Here is a 24,767-nt window from a genome sequence, read left to right on the forward strand (position 1 = left end):
ATGAGCTTATATCTTTAAATTATATATTATATATATGTATATATGAAAAATATATCAAAAATACATGTGGGTACTCAAATGAAAACTCTTGATGAGTGTAACATCAGGATGAGCTTATATCTTTAAAATATATATTATATATATGTATATTTGAAAAATATATTAAAATTTAATATGTTATTAAAGTAAAAATTTTTTTTTGCCATTTTGTAATTGTTATAATTTTTTTAAAATTATTAAATATATGCTAAATTAATTTTAATTAATTAAGAAATGACCTTGTATCTCGTGAACTATTGACATTTTTAAAGATATAAGCTCATCCTGATGTTACAATCATTGAGACCTTTCATTTGAGTACCCACATGCATTTTTGATATATTTTTCATATATACATATATATATAATATATATAAATATATGAAAAATTGATGTAGGTACTCAAATGAACGCTCTCGATGAGTGTATCATCAGAATGAGCTTATATTCTTAAAAATCTCAACTTATGACTATAAAAATGTCAAAATTCATAAGTTTGTTTTTTTTTCTTAAATCAAATTTTTTTTTAATAAATTAAAAATTTTATTTAAAAATTTTAATTATTGTTTTTAATATTAATACTCAAAGATAAATGATAAAAAATAAAAATAAAGTAAAAGTTGTCTATAAAAGAAAAATCAAAGTAAAAAAATTGAAGTAGAACTCAAGTAACTCCCGCGCAAAATTCACCCTCGTAAGCTTTGACACAACGTCGTTTCCTTTTGTGACCACTTTTCAAGTGCCTACCCCAACAATATCGCGAGTCGAGAGCCCCAGCCTTTGGGATTTCATGCCGTCGGCGATCCTCAACCCCACATACCCTTTGCACACATATACCTCTACACACACGCATCATCACGAACGACCCTCGAGTTTCTTCCAATAACTCGTTCTTCAAATTCACCGTGAATTTGTTATCTTTTCGGTGATTCACGTGCAGCCGTAAAAAGTAGGTGAGGTCAGTGTAAAAATATCCGATTGATTTTAAAAATTAATTAATACGGCGTGTAGTATCACTTGTATTTAAAATTCTTAGATTTGTACTCGCGTGAAAATTGATAGAATATTTAAGACGTTGATTCCGATTAATCGATAGTTTTGACCAGAAAACTTTTGACACAAATTAAGAAACTGGTGACTCGTGACCGAGAGCCATATTTACCGGAGCTCCAATTCTTCAATTAGCATTTTATTTCCAGGTCACACTACTACCGCTTTACGGTTGTTACAATTAAACAGATCGACTTATATATATATTTAATATACACTTATCCAGCGGTGCATTATTATCGGCTAATTACTGAGAGGCTGCTAAACAAAGCTAAATTATCGGTGTAACTTCTATTTGTTCCGGAGGTAATTCGTGTATATTTTATTAAATAATTAATTTTGTTAAATTGCACTGTATTTTATTAAATATTGACATTTTTTAAGATATAAGCTCATCCCGATGATACACTCATTAAGAGCTTTCATTTGAGTACCAACATGCATTTTTGATATATTTTTCATATATACATATATATAATACATATTTTTAAGATATAAGCTCATCTTGATGTTAGACTTGTTAAGAGCTTTCATTTGAGTACCCACATGCATTTTTGATATATTTTTCATATATACATATATGTAATATATATAAATATATAAAATATATGAAAAATTGATGTTGGTATTCAAATGAAAGGTCTCGATGAGTGTAACATCAAGATGAGCTTAAATTTTCAAAATATATATATATTATATATGAAAAATATATCAAAATGCATTTTATCATTAATCTTGAGTATTAATATTAAAAAAAAAAAAATTAAAATTCAATATTTAAATCATTTTTCTTAAGAATAATCACAAGAAAAATTTATTAAAATTTTTCAAGAAAATTTTTAATTTACTAAAAAATATTTTGATTTTTCTTAATCAAAATTTTGAATTTTAACGTTTTGACCGACATAATTTGACATGTTTAAAGATATAAGCTCATCCCGATGTTACACTGATCAAGACTTTTCATTTGAGTACCCACATGCATTTTTTATATATTTTTCATATATACATATATGTAACATATATAAATATATAAAATATATGAAAAATTGATGTTGGTATTCAAATGAAAGGTCTCGATGAGTGTAACATCAAGATGAGCTTATATTCTCGAAATATATATATTATATATATGTATATATGAAAAATATATCAAAATGCATTTTATCATTTATTTTTGAGTATTAATATTAAGAAAATAATAATTAAAATTTAATATTTAAATAATTTTTCTTAAAAATAGTCACAAAAAAATTTATTGAAATTTTTAAAGAAAATTTTAAATGCATTAAAAAGAATTTTGATTTTTTTTATCACAAAAAAATCAAAATTTTGAATTTTTCATTTTTACAGATATAATTTGACATTTTTAAGCATATAAGCTCACCCTGACATTACACTCATCAAGAGCTTTCATTTGAGCACCCACATCAATTTTTCATATATTTTATATATTTATATATATTATATATATGTATATACGAAAAATATATCAAAAATGCAAGTGGGTACTCAAATGAAAGCTCTTGATGAGTGTAACATCAAGATGAGCTTATATCTTTGAAATATATATTATATATATGTATATATGAAAAATATATCAAAAATGCATGTGGGTACTCAAATGAAAGCTCTTGATGAGTGTAACATCGGGATGAGCTTATATTTTTAAAAACGTCAATATTTAAGCCAGTACAATGCAATTTAACAAAATTTATCATTTAATAAAGCAAAATTTTGTTATTTACTTAGAAAAACAAATTTCTTGACTGAAGAACAAAATTCTTGGCTGAAGAAAATTTGTCAGGTGCCTGAAGGAAGACCGAAGTTGTGTTGGCCGAAGTTAAAATTTTTCTTTAAATTCTATTCTTGGCGAGTCATTTTTTCTTAATTCTATCATAAATACTTGATACAATAAATTTTTATATTTAATCAAGATTTTTAGATACTTTAGGGAAGCAGCGCCACCTACTTCAGCTGAGAAAAAAATTTTCTCACCCTGAGAAATACATATTCGATATACATATTGAATGAAATAAAATGATGAAATATTATTTGATCTTCCCAATTGACATGTTAATCAATAAAAATTTACTTCTATCTTTATATTTAATTTTTTGGAGCAAGAGAGAAATTTTCTCAAGACAAGAAAATTAACTTCTATTAAGAACTAAATTTTTCGAGCTCGAGGCTGAATATTCTCAAAACAAGATTTTCGTGACTTAAATAAATTTTCTTGGATCACGATACGTATTTCTTAAAGCAAAAGAATTAATTTTGTTGGAATAAGTGAAATTTCTTGTCAAAAAAAAGTTTTTCCGCTCAAGAAAATAATTAGGAAGAAAAATATTTTCTTGGCTCAAGAGAATCTTTTTTTTCTGTATCGCGTATAGATTTTTTGAAGGTAAAAAAAAGTCGATCGCTTTTAAATAAACCATCTGGCTGATATACATTAATATATTTATATACATCGATAGATTTATATAGTATATGCAGAGAAACAAGGAGCTACGTCATTGAAACGCCCCAGTTACATCAGTCACTTTTCGAATGGAATCTGTTAACTATTGGATTAATCAAACATTATTATTGTTCGCGTATATTGTCACCATCGGGTTATTACGGAGCTAATATTGATAATTGATAGGTCATTTTCAGCTAGGAAATATCTCAAGTCCATAAATAATATAATACTTATATGTAGAAGTAAAATTAATCGCGACCAATATGAAATATTTGAATTTATATCCAATATCTAAGCTCATGTTCAATATTACCGTCTCGAATATTAAATTCGTCTCAATCTCAATTATTGTTAATGTTTAATTAACACTTATCTTATTTTGAGAATATCAGAATGAAGAATGCTTGAATCAGAGATTATATTTATTTATATTATAATTCGTCATTCATGATTCATTATTCAGGTTTTAATGCATGAAATTTTTGTTATTTATTTTTACTTAAAAGCTTTTTAGTGTTAAGTGGACACTGTCGCTTTAAATTATTAATCTGTAGAATCGCGAGTATTATTAATTTTTTAATAATTCTATAATAAGTTAAAAATTTTTTATTAAATATTGACTCTTGTTAAATTGAACTGTACTTTCTTAACCATTGACATTTTTAAAGATATAAGCTCATTTTGAGCTTACACTTATCAAGAGCTTTCATTTGAGTACCCACATGCATTTTTGATATATTTTTCATATATACATATATATAATATATATTTTAAAGATATAAGCTCGTCTTGATGTTACATTCGTCAAGAGCTTTTATTTGAGTACCCACTTGCATTTTTAATATATTTTTCATATATACATATATATAATATACATAAATATATAAAATATATGAAAAATTGATGTGGGTACTCAAATGATAGGTCTTGATTAGTGTAATGTCGGGGTGAGCTTATACCTTTAAAAATGTCAAATTACATCTGTAAAAATGACAAAATTCAAAAATTTGATTTTTTTGTTATAAAAAAAAATCAAAATTCTTTTTTAATATATTCAAAATTTTCGTTAAAAATTTTAATAAATTTTTTTTGTAATTATTTTTAAGAAAAATGATTTAAATATTAATTTTTAAATATTAATACTCAAAAATAAATGATAAAATTCATTTTGATATATATTTTTCATATATAATATATATATTTCGAAGATATAAGCTCATCTTGATGTTACACTCATCGAGACCTTTCATTTGAGTATCCACACCAGATTTTCATATATTTTATATATTTATATATATTATGTATATATGAATATATGTATATATGAAAAATATATCAAAAATGCATGTGGGTACTCAAATGAAAGCTCTTGATGAGTGTAACATCAGAATGAGCTTATATCTTTAAAATATATATTATATATATGTATATATGAAAAATATATCAAAAATGCATGTTGGTACTCAAATGAAAGGTCTTGATGAGTGTAATGTCGGGGCGAGCTTATATCTTTAAAAATGTCAAATCACATCTGTATAAAAGACAAAATTCAAAAATTTGATTTTTTTATGTTTAAAATAAATCAAAATTCTATTTAATATATTTAAAATTTTCTTTAAAAATTTTAATAAATTTTTTTTGTAATTATTTTCAAGAAAAACGATTTAATATTAATTTAAATATTAATACTCAAAAATAAATGATAAAATGCATTTTGATATATTTTCCATATGTACATATATATGATATATATATATATATATATATATATATATATATATATATATATATATATATATATATATATATATATATATATATTTTTTTTCTACACTAGAAATTCTCTAGAAATTATTCACATGGCAAAACAACGTTTGTCGGGTCAGCTAGTATATATATATATATATATATATATATATATATATATATATATATATATATATATATATATATATATCGAAGATATAAGCTCATCTTGATGTTACACTCATCGAGACCTTTTATTTGAGTACCCACACCAATTTTGCATATATTTTATATATTTATATATTATATATATATATGTATATATGAAAAATATATCAAAAATGCATGTTGGTACTCAAATGAAAGCTCTTGATGAGTGTAACATCAGAATGAGCTTATATCTTTAAAATATATATTATATATATGTATATAAGAAAAATATATCAAAAATGCATGTTGGTACTCAAATGAAAGCTCTTGATGAGTGTAAACCCGGGATGAGCTGATATCTTTAAAAATGTCAAGCGTTCACAAGATACAAGGTCATTTCTTAATTATGTATCTAGAGATAGAGCACTAGAAATTTTTCTGAGTAATTTTATAAATAAGCGCTATTATTTTTAAAATATATTTTATTTTTTTTAAAATTATTTTTGACTAAAAATTAATAAAAAAAAAATTTTTAATTAAAAAAATTTTTTTTTTTGTAAACAAAGTCTCGGAAAAATAATTGAATTGAAATTGTATTAAAATACTCTCGAGTGAATTTAGCACTTAGTGTTTATTAAAATACATAATGCAATATAAGAAAATCTTTTTCCGGTTTGTTTATTTGCGAGTTATTCCGCGGTCTGAGATAACGATGTATATAATAAGACCGCTTTATAATACACTTTTAATTATTCTATTTGCCTGAGCTCGGTTAATGTTTACCGAGACTGTCTCGGCTGGCGTTGAAACGTATAATTTCAGCTGAAAAACACTCGTGGATACACTCTGTCTCTCTATCTGTATCTTTGCGTTTGTCTGTGTGTTTGCGTGTGGAGGCGGTTTTGCCGAGAGACTCCAAGAATTCCTAGCCGAGTGTTTTGTATCACTACGGTCACGTGCGCGTTGTAATTATTCTGATAATTAGGATATTATTAGAGGTGCTGTAATATTTATACAAACATATTCGCGGGTGAATAAAGTTGATAGTTTTTAAGGAAATCATTTAATTTTTATCTTTCAATTTTTTTATTAAAAAAATTAAATATTAATTCATTTTTTTAAGTTTTAAAATTATTAATACTTTATTTCAGATTTTAGAAAAATAATTTATTTAAAAAATTTCTTAATAAAACTTTTTATAAGTAGAATTAACAATTTTTTTTTGTTAAAAATTTTTTTACTATTTAAAATACTCAAACTTTAAGAAATTAATTTTTAATTTAAATTTTTCTTTAGAATTTCACAAAAAAAAATTTTATCAAGTGAAATTTGTTCAATTAAATAGAAAAAAATTTTCCTTCGATTTAAAATGATCAATTTTAGAAAATTAATTTTTGATTGAAATTTTTATAAAAATTTTGAATTTTAACATTTTTACAGATATAAATTGACATTTTTAAAGATATAAGCTCATCCTGATATTACACTCATTGAGAGCTTTCGTTTGAGTACCCACATCAATTGTTCATATATTTCATATATTTATATATATTACATATATGTATACATGAAAAATATATCAAAAATGCATGTGGGTAATCAAATGAAAGCTCCTAATGAGTGTGACATTTTTCTTTAAAATTTAGCTAAATTTAAGTACAATTTTGTCAAAACAAAAACAAAATTTTTCCTTAAAAAATTAATAAATTTTCCTTCAAAATTAAGCTTAAAAAAATTGTTATTAAGTAAAATTTTCTCGAAACAAGAACAAAACTTTTCCGTGAAAAATTTTTCTCTTTAATTTATAAATAATGAAAATTTTTCTCTTTTATTAATCTTTGAAAAAATTCACAAATTTTTTGCACTAAAAATTAATCAAATTTCTCAAAATTAATTATTGTCCAAACTTTTCTTCAAAATTAATCCAAAAAAAATTTTTTTTAAGTAAAATTTTCTCAAAAATTTTTCACACTAAAAATTAATCAAATTTCTTCAAATTAATTACCGTTCAAACTTTTCTCCAAAATTAATCCAAAAAAAATGTTCTTAAGCAAAATTTTCTCAAAATTAATTAACACTAAAAATTGCTTAAATTTCTCAAAATTAATTACTGTCCAAATTTTCCTTCAAAAATTAATCCGAAAAAAATTTTTTTAAGTAAAATTTTCTCAAAATTAATTAACATTAAAAATTGCTCAAATTTCTTAAAATTATTCACTGTTAAAACTTTTCTTCAAAATTAATTAAAAAAAAATTTTTCACACTAAAAATTGATCAAATTTCTCTAAATTAATTTTTCTTCAAAATTAATCCAAAAAATTTTTTCTTTAAGTAAAATTTTCTCAAAATTAATTAACACTAAAAATAGCTTAAATTTCTCAAAATTAATTACTGTCCAAATTTTCCTTCAAAAATTAATCCGAAAAAAATTTTTTTAAGTGAAATTTTCTCAAAATTAATGAACACTAAAAATTGCTCAAATTTCTTAAAATTAATTCCTGTTAAAGGTTTTCTTCAAAATTAATTCAAAAAAAATTTTCCACTAAAAATAGCTCAAATTTTTCAAAATTAATTACTGTCGAAACTTATCTTTTAATTTTTTAAAATACTCAAAAATTGCCTCTAAAATTTTTTCTCAAATTAATCCTAAAATTCCCTAAAAAAACCAAAAGAAAATTACCTGTTTGAATGCCTAGTAATTTCTTGGTGTCCTCGATGTGTGGTTCTCTTGTTCCGTCGTTGGGCCCCCCAGCATCAGATCCTCTATCTAAATTACCCTCACTATCTACAATATTACCACTATCCGTAACAGTACTATTATTATTAACCCTATCAAGATTATTATTATTATTATTATTACTACTATTACTACCCTCAACAATATGATTATTACTGTACGTTCCAAACATAAACAAATTTCTGCACGTTTCACTAGTCACGTCATCGCTCCAATAGGAGAACCCTCGGTCCTGTTTAACGGGCTCCGTTTTTAAAAATTTTTTCCAACAAACCTCCACCTTGCTTCAGCTCATCAGAGCTTGTAAATCAAAATTAATCCCACAATTCAAAATTAATCCCACAAATCAAAATTAATCCCACAATTCAAAATTAATCCCACAAATTAATCCACCGTCTTTTGAATTAATTTGCCAATTTAAAGTCACTTTCACACAATTTTATTCAATGAATTAATTTATAAATAAAATTAATCAGCGCACTTAATTTCAATTATTATTTTAAGTGTTCAAAAAATTAATCAGTCCTTATCATTAATTATAAATAAAATTAATCACAACACAAAATTTTCACGAATTAGTTCCAACAAAAATTAGTGAATTAATTAATTAATTCAAATAGTAACAATCACTTTTTTATTTATTTTCCCGGAAAATAAATTAGTTAAATTTTTTTTAGAGATAAAAACTTGAAGCCGGCAACGTGCGCGGTAAAATATTTAAAAAATACCGCGCAAACGCTTATAGGTAACTTAGAACCTCGCGTATCGCAGTCTGGCTGCGTTGTGTCGTTGCCGGCTTGCCTTAAAGCACGGTTAGCGGGTAGGCGGCAAGGAAAATCGCGAGTCAAGCTGCGCACTCTTTATTATAAATTGGTGGGGGATTAAAAGGCGTGTCGAAGGCGGTACCATGCGCGAGGTCCTCCTGTTTGTTTGCAAAATCTACTCGCGGATTTTTTTTATTATTATTTAGAGATGTTAATACTTTTAAGGATGTTAAGGAGAAATTTTAGAATTTTTTTGAAGGAAAAATTTCTAAAGAAAATTTTAAGGAAATTTTTGAGAGATTTTCAGGGGAAATTTTGAGAGGAAAAATTTAATTTTAGGGAAATGTTTGGGGAACAAGATGAGCTCCCTGCTGGAGAAATAGTGGGGGAGGAATAGAAAATAATAAAAAAAAAAAAAGGTAACAAATGAAATTGGAAAAAAATACGAATGGCCGGATGTTTAGCCAACGCCCGAAATGTCAATAAAATTTTTTTCTCTTGTTTATTTTATTAGATTGTTTTATTATTACAATACCCGGGATTTCCTGATATTTAGACGGGTGGGAGGCTTAGGGGGTTGTTTTTGTTTTTAGATTTGGCTTAGGTTGATCGGAATTTTATATTTTTTAAAAAGGATTTGGAGAATTGTGAGTATTTTATGTTTTTTTTTTATTTGAAAATTTTTTTGAGGAAAATTAGGGATTTTTTTTAAAGGAAATTGTTATTTTGATAAGTATTATTGGCTGGAGTAAAAATAATTTTTTTATTTAAGAATTTTGAAGGAAAAAATGTTTAATTTTTAGAAAAATTTTGTGAAAAATGATAATTTTAGATGGCAGTAAAAAATTGGTAAAAATTTAATTTAAAAATTTTTTTTTGAAAAATTTAAACGTTAATTTTAATCAAATAAAGAACAAATCATTAAAAAAATTTTTTTTTGTCCCAAGTTATGAAAAGTTCAAAATTTCAATTTTTTAGAAAATTAAAAAAAAATTATTTTAGAGAATTTTTTAAACAAATTTTAATAAAATTTTAGGCCATATATAATTAACTTAACCTATATGGCCATTTATAAGGTTTTTATAAAAATTAGTTCTAAAAAATTCCGATAGGTGGTGCATGGTCGCTAAATCTTCTCACTAGTAGAGAGTTAATTTTTATAAAATAAGTATTGAAATTAAAAATCACTGTTTTCTTTCTTTTAACAAGTTTATCTGTTATAAATTATGAATTTTCTCTATTTTGTCTTAGAAAATACAATAATTGCTATTCATTGTCTATAAAATATATTTTTTTAACCGTATATAATTAATTTATATACATAGCCATATATAATTAATTTAATCCATTTATATTCGCATATGATCATGTATGACCATTTATAAGTTTTTTATAAAAATTAGTACTAAAAAGTTCCAATAGGTGGCGCATTGTCGCTAAATTTTCTCACTAGTAGAGATTTACCTTTTATAAAATGTTTATAGAATTTTTTGAAACAAATTTTTAAATGAAGAACGCTTTAAATTGTTTTTAACAAATATAATTAATAAGATATATAAGTTTTGAGCTTTTCAAGAGTTCAAAATTTCAAATTTTTATAAAATTAAAAAAATTCATTATAAAGTATTTTTCAATCAATAAACTTTTAAAATTGTTTTAAACTTCAATAAATTTTTTAACTTTTCAAAAGTCCAAAATTTTAATAAAATTTTTAGGTATCAAAAAAAAATTATTGAATCAATCAAAATTTACTTAAATTAAGTCTATTAAATTTCCAAAAATTTTCTAACTAATTAAAAACATTTTTCAACTTTCTAAACTAATAAATATTTGAGTCACCATATAAATTAATTACAACCCCTTGTTTCCAAAAATAACCTCCCCCAAAATAGCTTCAATTATTCTCCAGAATTTCGCTAAAAATTTCCGATAGGTGGCGCATGGTCGCTAAATCTTCTCACTAGTAGAGATTTAATTTTTATAAAATTTTTTAAATTAAATTTTTTAACAAAAAATTTTAATAGTTTTAAAAAATAACCTCAATAAATTTTTCAATTTTTGAACTTTCCAAAAGTTCAAAATTTTAATTTTTAAATTTTTAAATTAAAATTTTAATTTTTTTTTAAATTTCATGGTAAAAAATTATTCTAAAGATTCAAAAAATAGTCGATAAATTTTTGAACTTTTTAAAATTTTAATTTTTAAAAAATATTTATAAAAAACAACTAACAATAAAAAAAATTATTTTAAAGAATTTTTTAATAAAAAACATTTAAAACTGTTTAAAAAAATAATTTTTTAACTTTTCAAGTCCAAAATTTAAATTTCATTAATAAAATTTGTAAGCGTAAGAAAAAATAATTAAAATTCACCTAAATTAAAACTCCAAAAAATTTTTCTATACTAATAAATAATATCAACAATATTTTTTAGACAAATTTAATTACAATTTTTTTCCAAGTATAACATTTGAGTCACTTAATAAATTAAATATAACCCGGTGTTTCTTAAAATAGCCACCCCAAAAATAGCCAGGGTGATAATTAAAGCTACAATATCAATTACAGTCTCCAAAAATATCCAATGATGATTAGTGTCCGAAATTATCAGCTTGTAAATTAATCAACACCCAGCTGTTAAAGTTCATTGAGCACCTTACATCCTTTAGGATATAAAAAGGAGTTAGTAGGTGTGCGTAGAACAAAAAGGAATGAATGAAACTACCTCCGTCCTGCTCTAGCAGGAATATAAAGATTCTCTTTCTACGTCTAGCGTCTGCTGGAGAGGATGGTTCACCCCCATTCCCCTTAACAGCTGGGTGAAACTTGCAGGAATCGAGAGCGATTATATATAACACTGGTGCGAGATGTGGGTTAGGTGTCTTGCCCCTTTTCTCCGGTGGTTTTGGTCCCACTCTTTGAAAAGAGTCGCAGCTTCAAAAAGCAACATCGAATTCCCCTCTTCTTGCTTTTCCTCTTCCTCTTCCTCCTTCTCTTCGAGCTTTTACTCCTTTTGGGCGCCATATAGCGTGTACACGCTGCCGTAGTATCTGGAGCAGCTTCCACCTCTATCCTGGCTCTCAATGGCTACCCTCTGCGTCTGTTCTATGGTTAGATCGTGTAGTCATTCATTCAGCTTCATGCTCAACTGCTATTCCCGTGTCTTTATTTCCCCTCACTATCACTCTCACTCTTCTCTTCTCTGGTACGCTTCGCCTGCTGGGACACATATTTGTGGTGAGAAAGACACCACATGTCGAGATAAGAGATAAGCGATCTCAGCTTTCACTCACGATCACTCGACAAACCACCGCGATAGATTTTGCTGGTCCAGTTTCCGAATATCGGCTTCTTTTTATTGGATTCAAGCTTTTTTAATCAATTACTAATGTGATTTTATTGGAATTTTTTGCTTTATTTGACGTCAAAAATTTGGAAAATTAAAATATAATATGTAGAATTTGGTTTATATTCAAAGGCTCAAGATAAATGGCAATATTAATACATAGGAAATAAGATTAAGAAGAGCAGATAAATACAATCGTGAGTATATAAAACAATTAACAATTGTAAATAATACTAATTTATCGGATAATAATTAGTTTGAAGCTAATAGTACAATTCGTGATAGATAAGCATGTTAAAAACAAGAAAATAGGGATTTTTTATTTTATTACTTAATTTATAAAAGCTAATTCTCTACTAGTGAGAAGATTTAGCGACCATGCGCCACCTAGAGGAAATTTTAAGTACTAATTTTTATAAAACCTTTTGAATGATTTATTTAAAAGAAAAATTATACATTTTACATATTTAAGTTTGAAGTTACAATAATAAAGTAATTTTGTGAAGTAATTAGGCTTAAAAAATATTTAACAATTTTTTTGTGTTGAGATCTTTAAATTAAACATTTTTTTTAACAAAATTTGCCATATTCTGACTTTATATATCTTCATATGATCATATATAACGATTTATAAGGTTTTTATAAAAATTAGTACCAAAAAATGTCCATAGGTGGCGCAAGGTCGCTAAATCTTTGCACTAATAGAAATTTAACTTTTATAAAATAAATATTGAGATAAAAAATCACTTTTTTCTCTCTTTTTTAACGAGCTTGTGTGTTATATTTTTCAATTTTTTCAATTTTTATCTTATAAAATACATCAATTGTTAACAACTTTTTGTAAAATATATTTTTTATTTGTATTTAAAGCCACATATAATTAACTTAACCCATATTTATCCTCATATGGTAATATATAACCATTAATAATGTTTTTATAAAAATAATTACTAAAAATTCTCGATAGGTGGCGCATGGTCGCTAAATATTCTCACTTGTAGAGGATTAATTTTTATAAAATAAGTATTGACATAAAAAGTAACGATTTTTTTTTTTTTTTTAACAAGCTTATTAGTTACTTATTATTTTTGTCTTATAAAATACAATCATTGCGATTAATTTTTTTTATAAAATATATTTTTTATTCACATCAAAAGCCATATATAATTAACTTAACTCATATTTATCCTCATATGGCCATATATAACCATTTATAAAGTTCTTATAAAAATTTATAAAGTTCTAATTTACAATTAGTACTAAAAATTTCCGATAGGTGGCGCATGGTCGCTAAATCTTCTCATTAGTACAGAGTTAATTTTCGTAAACTAAGTCATGGAATAAAAAATCACTGTTTTTATTCTTTTAACAAACTTATCTAATATAAATTATTAATTTTCTTTATTTTTGTCTTATAAAATACAATAATTGCCATTTATTGTTTATAAAATACAATTTTTATTAGCATATAAAGCCATATCGAAATAACTTAACCCATATATATCCTCATATGATCATAAATAACCATTTGTAAGGTTTTTATAAAAAATTAGTACTAAAAATTTCCGATAGGTGGCGCATGGTCGCTAAATCTTCTCACTAGTAAAGAGTCAATTTTTATAAAATAAGTATTAAAATAAAAAATCCTTATTTTCTCTTTTTTTACATCCTTGTGTGTTATAAATGATTAATTTTCTTTATTTTTGTCTTATAAAATACAATAATTGCTAATTATTTTCTATAAAATACATTTATAAATAGCCATATTATAATTAATTTAACCCATATGATCATATATAACTATTTATAAGATTTTTATAAAATTTAGTACTAAAAATTCCCGATAGGTGGCGGATGGTCGCTAAATTTTCTCACTAGTAAAGAGTTAATTTTTATAAATTAAGTATTGAAATAAAAAATCACTGTTTTTTTTTTTAACAAGCTTATCAATTATAAATTATTAATTTTCTCTATTTTTGTCTTATAAAACACAATAATTGCTATTTATTTTTCACAAAATAAATTTTTTACTCGCATATACAATTAACTTAACCTATATCAGAAATTTGTCGGCTAACAAAGGTAACAATTATAAAAATTAAAGTTTTGATGAACTCGAAAAATTTTCGATATCGCAACTAAAGAATTTAAGTAATTTATCTTACTCAATTATTTAAATAACAGTATTTAAAACAGGATAATAATAACGATTAAAAGTATAAATAAAAATAATAATAGAATCTAAATGTTGATGTTTCTAGAGCTGGGGCAAGGCCTGAGGTGTTTTAGAGCTAATAACAGACCGAAAAGTCAAAACGTCTTTACGATCTCGGTTCTCAGAAGTATAAACCCACGGAACTAAATGACTCTGGTTTGTTATATTCGCGGGTTCAAATTATGGCGATCCGAATTTATAAATTATAATATTTACGGTTGCAATCGGTAATTAGTTGAATTCTTCGAGGGTTTTTATTTTGTTTCGGGGCTCAGTTTGCGTGCAGTAACTTTAAAACTTAACTCGGAACTTTGTTGCTAATTAATGCTACAAAGTAGCCGCACATTTTAAAAAAGTAAGTGCTCTTATTGGCACCCGATCCGCGTGTTCACCGCACCGGACCGCGGCTACTCCTGCACGTGTAATGTGCATAATGAAGTGCCGGAGGTTTTTTGCAGGCAAAAAGTGTGAGGCTAACCGCGGTATCGGCCCGGAGGTTCGGAGAAAAAATTTATAAAATTCTAGAGAACCAACAAAAAGAAGAACTGGAAGATAAATTAAATGCCGGGTGTAAAAGTTGATTTATTTACTAAATTTTAGAATTCTGGTCTAGAAATTTGGTAAAATTGATTTTTTTTTCCAAATTTTCAAAACTTGACCCTTCAAGACAATTTCTTTGGAAGGCTAAATGTTAAAAAATTCTAATTAATTTCGGAGAAATGGCTTTGCTCACGCAATTTTTAGCACAATGTAATTTTTATAAATTTTTTTTGAATTAATAAAAAATTTTTTATTAATTTAAAATTATTCTAAAAATTATTAACATTAATTTTGAGAGCAATTTTGGTAAAAATAAATATTTTATCACTAACGTTGTTATTATTTTTTAAATAATTAATTTTCCATAAAAATCATCAATTACTTCAAATTTTACGATTTCAAAATGTTCTATCTCTAGATACATAGTTAAGAAACAACCCTGTATCTTGTGAACTATTGACATTATTAAAGATATAAGCTCACCCCGATGTTACACTCATCGAGACCTTTCATTTGAGTACCCACATCAATTTTTCATATATTTATATATTTTATATATATGTATATATGAAAAATATATGAAAAATTGATGTGGGTACTCAAATAAAAGCTCTTGATAAGTGTAACATCGGGGTGAGCTTATATCTTTAAAAATGTCAATATTTAAAAAAGTACAGTGCAATTAATTAAAAGTCATTTATAAATTTTATTAAATCATTTTTTTTTTATTTATTATTGAAATTTTATTGATGCTTTTTATCAAAAATTTATAATTTGAAAAATTCATTTAATGATTTTTTTAGTTGAATTTTCACTGATAGTTAATTTATTATAAGTACTTAGGCTGCATTTAAAAATTCTCTATCTCTAGATACATAATTACGAAATGACCTTGTATCTCGTGAACTATTGACATTTTTAAAGATATAAGCTCACCCCGATGTTACACTCATCAAGACCTTTCATTTGAGTACCCACATCAATTTTTCATATATTTATATATTTTATATATATGTATATATGAAAAATATATGAAAAATTGATGTGGGTACTCAAATAAAAGCTCTTGATAAGTGTAACATCGGGGTGAGCTTATATCTTTAAAAATGTCAATATTTAAAAAAGTACAGTGCAATTAATTAAAAGTCATTTATAAATTTTATTAAATCATTTTTTTTTATTTATTATTGAAATTTTATTGATGCATTGTATCAAAAATTAATAATTTAAAAAATTCATTTAATGATTTTTTTAGTTGAATTTTCACTGATAGTTAATTTATTATAAGTACTTAGGCTGCATTTAAAAATTCTCTATCTCTAGATACATAATTAAGAAATGACTTTGTATCTTTTGAACTGTTGACATTTTTAAAGATATAAGCTCACCCCGATGTTACTCTCATCAAGACCTTTCATTTGAGTACCCACATCAATTTTTCATATATTTATACATTTTATATATATGTAGATATAAAAAATATATCAAAAATGCATGTGGGTAATCAAATGAAAGCTCTCGATGAGTGTAACATCAGGATGAGCTTATATCTTTGAAATATATATTATATATATGTATTAGGGTAGCGCAAAAAAACCGACTATTTTTTTTTTTTAATTCAAGTAAAAAAATGTTAGTTTTTGATGTTTTAAGAGCTCTCACCAAAAGACAGCTTAAAAAAAAATTTTTAAGATGTCACTCTAAATTTTTTAAAATTTCGAAAATCGTCAAAAATCGAATTTTTTTTTATTTTTTTTTTTCTCGTTACGGTATAATTTTATAGACCAAAAAAAAATAAGTTTCTGAAAGTTTCAGTTCAAAATTTGAATTTTGAAAGGTTGCTCATAATTTATGTTTTTTTCTTTAATTAGTCATATCGCCGACTTGAAGTGTTGGGAGTGGTACGTTGGGGTCTTTTTGGTTTGAAAAAATCTTAACCTACGCGGTAAGGTCAAATCTCATCCAAGCTGGTTTCTAAGACCAGCTTGGGGTTCAAACCCACGCCTGGCAGTTGATTAAATAAAATTATTAAATTAAAAAAAAATTATATTTTCTATGTTGTGCTTGATTTTTAGTTCATCTCGTGATGTATTTTTATCCATTATTGTACTGAATAAAAAAAAAAAAATGCATGGAGTTTTAATTTGAATGGTAAAAGGTCGCTCGAAAAAATCTAAACTAATGCACTAATAAATTGAAAAAAATTATGAGCGACCTTTCAAAATTCAAATTTTGAACTGAAATTTTCAGAAACTTATTTTTTTTTAGTCTACAAAATTATACCGTAACGAGAAAAAAAATAAAAAAATAAAAATTCGATTTTTGACGATTTTTCAAATTTAAAAAAATTTGGAGCGACATCTTAAAAATTTTTTTTTAAGCTGTCCTTTGGAGAGAGCACTTAAAACATCAAAAACTAACATTTTTTCACTCGAGACTCAAAAAAAAAAATAGTCGGTTTTTTTGCGCCACCCTAATACATATATATAATATATATAAATATATAAAATATATGACAAAATGATGATGGTACTCAAATGAAAGGTCTTGATGGATGTAATGTCAAGAAGAGCTTATATCTTTAAAAATGTCAATAGTTTACGAGATACAAGGTCATTTCTTAATTAATGAGAATTAATTTGGTATATATTTAATAATTTTAAGAAATTTATAACAAAAAAATGGCAAAATAAAATTTAAATAAAATGAAATTTTTTAAAAGTAGTTCTTTTTTTAATTTAATAATAAATTACATTTCGATATATTTTTTATATATTCATATTAGAGTGGTCCAAAAAAAAATAGATTTTTGCCTATCATCTTAAAAGCTTCTCTAAGGTATAAAAAAAAATTCTCTCCAAAGTGCAGCTTGATATCTCAATTCTTCATGAAGCTCAATGAATTTTTATTTTCCCATTTAAATAATACGTAAAAAAATTTTATTTACGTTTTCATTCGGTAAAACTATGAAATACATTTTTTTTTGTATTTTTCGTCAATTATTCTTGTAGGAAATTTAATTTTCTACAAAAAAGTACTGAGGTAGTTTCTTCGTAATCTTAACGAGTAAAAAGTTGTTGAGCTTTAAATACTCGCACAAAAGAAAATTTAAACGAAGATAGTTTCAAAGCAACTTTTCGAAAAATTTTTTGGTAACTGTATGTAATGATTTCAAAATTTATCAAATTAGACTGTTTCTAATATAATTAACACGTGTCTTTAGATGAAGTATTAACTGTGAATTATGAATAATTTCTCTCATTACAATTTAGATATTTTTTCCTATGAGCAGTGATTTTTCAAAATTGAACTTGAATTTCATTACGGAATCTGAATCGAGGGCAAGCTAGTACTTCCGGATGTATACTGAAGTAAATTTTTTATTTAAGAACATGTAGGACAGGTAGGACAGGTGAATATTTAAATTTTGAACATGATGCTGGGACATTTTTGACCGAATGAAAAAGCATGGAACTTTGCAGGAGTAGGTAAATAGAAGTCTTCGTGAATTGATTCTTTTATTTTTGAATTCAATCATTAAAAAATGATAAATAAACAGGTAGAGTTCGTGCGTAAAACTGCCTAATCTCAGGAGTCATCACATATTTAAATTGACAAGCTTAACTATAAAGAAATTGCTAATAAACTTGCAACCAATATAATCTTTAAGACTGATTTAATTTTTGGTTTTTCTTATTTTAGTTTATATGACTTATAAGACATAATTATTAAAATGCAGCTAGGTTAGGGTAAAAACTGATTGTCAACAAAAATTTAATTTACTATATATCTTCATGTAGGCCGCAAAGAGAGTGCTAAAAGTAAATTATCTAGTTAAAATTTTTTAAGCAGTGGTTAGAGTATTTACAAAGTCTGGTAATCTGCTTCAGTGCATTTTACATGTGGTTCAAATAAACAAACCGATATATTAAATTATCATTTGTTGTCACTGGTCCAGACTGAATTACCGATATCAGACTGTATACCATGTTTTTAAGAAAAAAATATAAATTACATAATCAAATACTTTGAAACAGAAAATGTGATACAACATGGATTCTAAAATCATATCTGATTGAATTTTCTTTTATTGCGAGTATTTAAAGCTTAATAACTTTTACTCGTTAAGATTACGAAAACTACTTCAGTACTTTTTCTAGAGAATTAAATTTCCTAGAAGGATAATTGACGAAAAATACAAAAAAAAATTTTTTTCGTAGTTTTACCGGATGAAAACGTAAATAAAATTTTTTTACGTGTTATTTAAATGGGAAAATAACAATTCATTGAGCTTCATTAGGAATTGAGATATCAAGCTGCGCTTTGGAGAGAATTTTTTTCATACCTAAGAAAAGTTTTTGAGACAGCAGCACTTGAAAAAAAAAATAAAAATGTTTTTTTTGGACCACTCTAATTCATATATATAACATATATTTTAAAGATATAAGCTCATCTTGATGTTACACTCATCAAGAGCTTTCATTTAAGTACCCACATGCATTTTTGATATATTTTTCATATATACATATATATAATATATATAAATATATGAAAAATTGATGTGGGTACTCAAATGAAAGGTATCGATGAGTGTAACGTCAGAGTGAGCTTATATCTTTAAAAATGTCAATAGTTTACGAGATGCAAGGTCATTTCTTAATTAATGAAAAATTATGAGCGACCTTTCAAAATTCAAATTTTGAACTGAAATTTTCAGAAACTTATTTTTTTTTAGTCTATAAAATTATACCGTAACGAGAAAAAAAAATTAAAAAAAAATAAAAATTCGATTTTTGACGATTTTTCAAATTTAAAAAAAATTGGAGCGACATCTTGAAAAATTTTTTCTAAGCTGTACTTTGGAGAGAGCTCTTAAAACATCAAAAACTAACATTTTTTCACTCGAGACTAAAAAAAAAAAATAGTCGGTTTTTTTGCGCCACCTTAATATGTATATATGAAAAATATATCAAAAATGCATGTGGGTACTTAAATGAAAGCTCTTGATGAGTGTAACATCAAGATGAGCTTATATCTTTGAAAATGTCAATAGTTAAAAAAGTACAGTGCAATTTAACTAAATTCATTATTTAACGACGAGTTTTGACCAGATTAGAATTAACTTGAGGGTTTCTTCCCCAGGGAAGAAACTGATCACTTTAAGTCCAACAAGTTTCTCTATATAGTTTAATATTTGCACAAAATTATTATTACTGTCTCAAAAAATGAAATTATGTAATTTAAGCAATAATTTTTTTGACAATATAAAAATATTGACCAATAAAAAATCATTATGTCGTTAAAAAAAATATTACATTGGAAGATTGAGAGAAAAATTGTTGACCGCCGACGAAAATTATTGTGATTATCGTGAAAATAAAATATAAAAAACGAAATAATCTAAATTATCGCATGTCCGAGTTGACGTGACAAAAATTGACGAATTGTCATTGAGAATAAATTTGAAAACAAAATACTTGGTTGAGTGACATGAAAAAAATAGCCAGTTTAATGGATAAAAAAGTAAATACTAAGTTTCATTTATGAAAAATATATTTATGTCGTATGCATAATAAAACTTCAGAATGACACGCATTATTATTACTCTAATATTATGCATAAAATTTGCATAAGTAATATTTTTGATTTCGGTTTTAAAAAATATGCAAGCAGTGGAATTTTTTTTTTTTTGACAAAAAAAATCTCAACAATGTGGTACCTCTCGAAATTATAGGCTCGCGAATTCTTGAGATTTTTATTTTCGGTGTTTTGTTTACTCGGTTAGACTGTCGCTTGCATTGACCGCACATATAATAATTTTGTGATGAGCTACATCCGGATATGCATTATTGTGTTATTTTTCGAACTCAATTTCCGAATGAATAGAAAACGATCGCGTGTTACCGAGGAATTTATTTAAAAACAAATTCCTTAAAATTGCCGAAAAAAATTGTTTTTTCCTTTTTTTAATATATCTTTATGTCCTTTCACTTGGTTGTTGAATTAAAGTTATAAATAACTACACGAAAATTTATGCAGACAATTATTGTCATTCGATAAAAATATTCTTTATTTGTATACATACAAATTTATTTAAAAAAAAAAATTAAATTTTTTTTTAAATTAGTAAAATTTTGTAGTGTCTAAAGAACAAATTTTTATTTATTTTATGCTATACATATAAAATAATAATAATAAATAAATTTTTATAATCATTTTTATGAATATTTTAACAAATAAGTTCCTCAAAAAAAAAAAAAAAATTTTTTTTTATTTTGTTATTTAATACTTTAAATTTAATTCTTTGGTAGCGAGAAAATTTAGCAACTATGCGCCACCTGTCGGAATTTTTTAAAACTAACATTAATAATAATAATAATAATAATAAATTTTTTTTTTAATCTGAGCATAATTATTATTATTGGTTTCAAAAACTTCTGGTAGGTGGCGCATTATTGCACAATTTTCTATAATAATAATAATAATAATAATAATAATAATAATAATAATAATAATTATTATTATTATTATTATTATTATTATTATTATTATTATTAATATTATTATTATTATTATTATTATTATTATTATTATTATTATTAATATTATTATAATTTGACAGATAACTTCTTCAAAAGTCTGAGAAATTTTTTTTTTCCTGTGAAATTTGATATTTTAAATTTAATTCTTCGGTAGCGAGAAAATTTAGAAATTATGCGCCACCTGTCGGACATTTTTGAAACTAATAATAATAATAACTTTTTTAAAAAATTTAAGCACCTATATTATCAAGAAAATAAAAATAATTTTTTATTTAATGTATAATTTATTTTAATTTTCATTAATTAAGAAATGACCTTGTATCTCGTAAACTATTAACATTTTTAAAGATATAAGCTCACTCTGACGTTGCACTCATCGAGACCTTTCATTTGAGTACCCACATCAATTTTTCATATATTTATATATATTATATATATGTATATATGAAAAATATATCAAAAATGCAAGTGGGTACTCAAATGAAAGCTCTTGATGAGTGTAACATCAAGATGAGCTTATATCTTTAAAATATATGTTATATATATGTATATATAAAAAATATATCAAAATGTCATTTATTATTAAATTAAAAAAAAAATTATTTTTAAAAAATTTCATTACAATTGAATTTTATTTTGAAATTTGTTTGTTATAAATTTCTTAAAATTATTAAATGTATACCTAATTAATTCTCATTAATTAAGAAATGACCTTGTATCTCGTAAACTATTGACATTTTTAAAGATATAAGCTCATCTCGACATTACATCCATCAAGACCTTTCATTTGAGTACCCACATCATTTTGTCATATATTTTATATATTTATATATATTATATATATGTATGTATTAGGGTGGCGCAAAAAAACCGACTATTTTTTTTTTGAGTCTCGAGTGAAAAAATGTTAGTTTTTGATGTTTTAAGAGCTCTCTCCAAAGGACAGCTTAAAAAAAAATTTTTAAGATGTCGCTCCAAATTTTTTAAAAATTTAAAAATCGTCAAAAATCGAATTTTTTTTAATTTTTTTTTCTCGTTACGGTATAATTTTATAGACTACAAAAAATAAGTTTCTGAAAATTTCAGTTCAAAATTTGAATTTTGAAAGGTCGCTCATAATTTTTTTCAATTTATTAGTGCATTAGTTTAGATTTTTTCGAGCGACATTTTACTATTCAAATTAAAATTCCATGCATTTTTTTTTTTTTATTTAGTACAATAGTCGATAAAAATACATCACGAGATGAACTAAAAATCAAGCACAACATAGAAAATATAATTTTTTTTTAATTTAATAATTTTATTTAATCAACTGCCAGGCGTGGGTTCGAACCCCAAGCTGGTCTTAGAAACAAGCTTGGTTGAGATTTGACCTTGCCGCGTAGGTTAAGATTTTTTCAAACCAAAAAGACCCCAACGTACCACTCCCAACACTTAAAGTCGGCGATATGACTAATTGAAGAAAAAAAAAAAAAAATTATGAGCGACCTTTCAAAATTTAAATTTTGAACTGAAACTTTCAGAAACTTATTTTTTTTGGTCTATAAAATTATACCGTAACGAGAAAAAAAAAAAAAAAAAATTCGATTTTTGACGATTTTTGAAATTATAAAAAATTTCGAGTGACCTCTTAAAAATTTTTTTTTAAGCTATCCTTTGGTGAGGGTTCTTAAAACATCAAAAACTAACATTTTTTCACTCGAGGCTTAAAAAAAAAATAGTCGGTTTTTTTGCGCCACCCTAATATGTATACATGATATATATATATATATATATATATATATATATATATATATATATATATATATATATATATATATATATATATATATATATATGTATATATGAAAAATATATCAAAAATGCATGTGGGTACTTAAATGAAAGCTCTTGATGAGTATAACATCAGGATGAGCTTATATCTTAAAAACCATCAATATTCAAGAAATTACACTGCAATTTAAAAAAATTCATTGTTTAACTCAAATTGACAGTTGACCAAATAGTAACTTCAAATGGCAATCAAGATCCAAAAGCGACGGATAATTATATACACTAGTCCACTAGTGCAATAGACAACCCGCGGTCTGAGGGCAGATGTCCTCATAAATAGCATTTGATTGGCAACAACTACTTTGTTAACTTGTAATGACCACCAACAGAAGGCAGAAAGCTAGAAGCTAGAATAATCCACACGCGACATAACGTTTCTCGGAAATGGATCGCAATACCGTGAAACCATAAAACCGAGTCCCAATATTGACAATGTGACAATCCGCGAGTTGATACTATCATCGCGCATTGAAAACACACGGTCAAGGTATATACATACAATGTAACACAAAACATATCATATTGTTGGGAAATTCAACCACTGTTACTATTTTATCACGTGCTTCCGCCAGCAAACTCCATATAATATAATATCGAGACCGCTCTTTAGCTTCTCTGTTTTCTCTACTCCAGTTGTTTCTAGTCGTAGCGAACATTGTGGACAGAGTACAACTGCAATAAGAGTTTACTCCTCGTAGTCTGCTTCAGTATACTTTTCTCCGGATTATATAGCTCAGTTAACGTTTAACTGCCCCTTGACAGTCGCAAGCACAGCTTGTCTTTCGCCATCGCTCTTGTACTTATTCCTGACACCTAAGGTCGTCATAGTAACTGCTAGGATCACTAGAATTGATTAATTTCTCTGTCCTTGGCTATTTACACACATCCTGCATCCAATTCCATATCTCCAACAGCTTGAGTGTTATTGCCACCAGGATTTAACGATTCAACGTTGTTGTGCTCAGATTTATTAACCCTAAACCTAAAATTCAGAAGTTTTATATGCTGATGTAAATTAGTAATCATTTATTAAAGCCCATTGCCACCCAGATATTTAGTATTTAACAAATGATTTATTGCTTCGCAATAAATCGTTTCTTGGTTAAACAAATTAATTTTTTAACTAATTTTACCGTATAACCTAACTTTTAACTCAAAATAAATCAAAATAATTAAAATAAATAATTTTAAGTAAAAATATAAGATATAAAGAAAATAATCTCATTCAATTACCATTTTTTATTTGAGACATTTGGAAAATTTTTAATTAAACAACTTTTTAACATATCAATAATAGACTAAGAGAACAAATTTAAACTAAACTCAACTGAGAAATTACATA

General features: G+C 25.2%; 1 protein-coding gene across 6 annotated transcripts in view; it reads right to left on the reverse strand.

Annotated features, from left to right (window-relative positions):
- Positions 1-8,765, reverse strand: part of LOC123270213 (POU domain, class 6, transcription factor 2) — a 211,519-nt gene extending 202,754 nt beyond the window's left edge. The window contains exon 1 of one of the 6 annotated variants that reach the window (XM_044736166.1): positions 8,130-8,765. In XM_044736166.1, the coding sequence (XP_044592101.1) occupies positions 8,130-8,358 (229 nt within the window). In that variant the 5' untranslated portion in view covers positions 8,359-8,765. The remainder of the gene's footprint in view (positions 1-8,129) is intronic. The other 5 variants (XM_044736162.1, XM_044736163.1, XM_044736167.1 and 2 more) reach the window with 5 other exon arrangements.
- Between the last annotated feature and the right edge of the window lie 16,002 nt (positions 8,766-24,767).

Source organism: Cotesia glomerata, linkage group LG8 (assembly GCF_020080835.1).
Source record: "Cotesia glomerata isolate CgM1 linkage group LG8, MPM_Cglom_v2.3, whole genome shotgun sequence".
Classification (NCBI taxonomy): Eukaryota; Metazoa; Arthropoda; class Insecta; order Hymenoptera; family Braconidae; genus Cotesia; species Cotesia glomerata.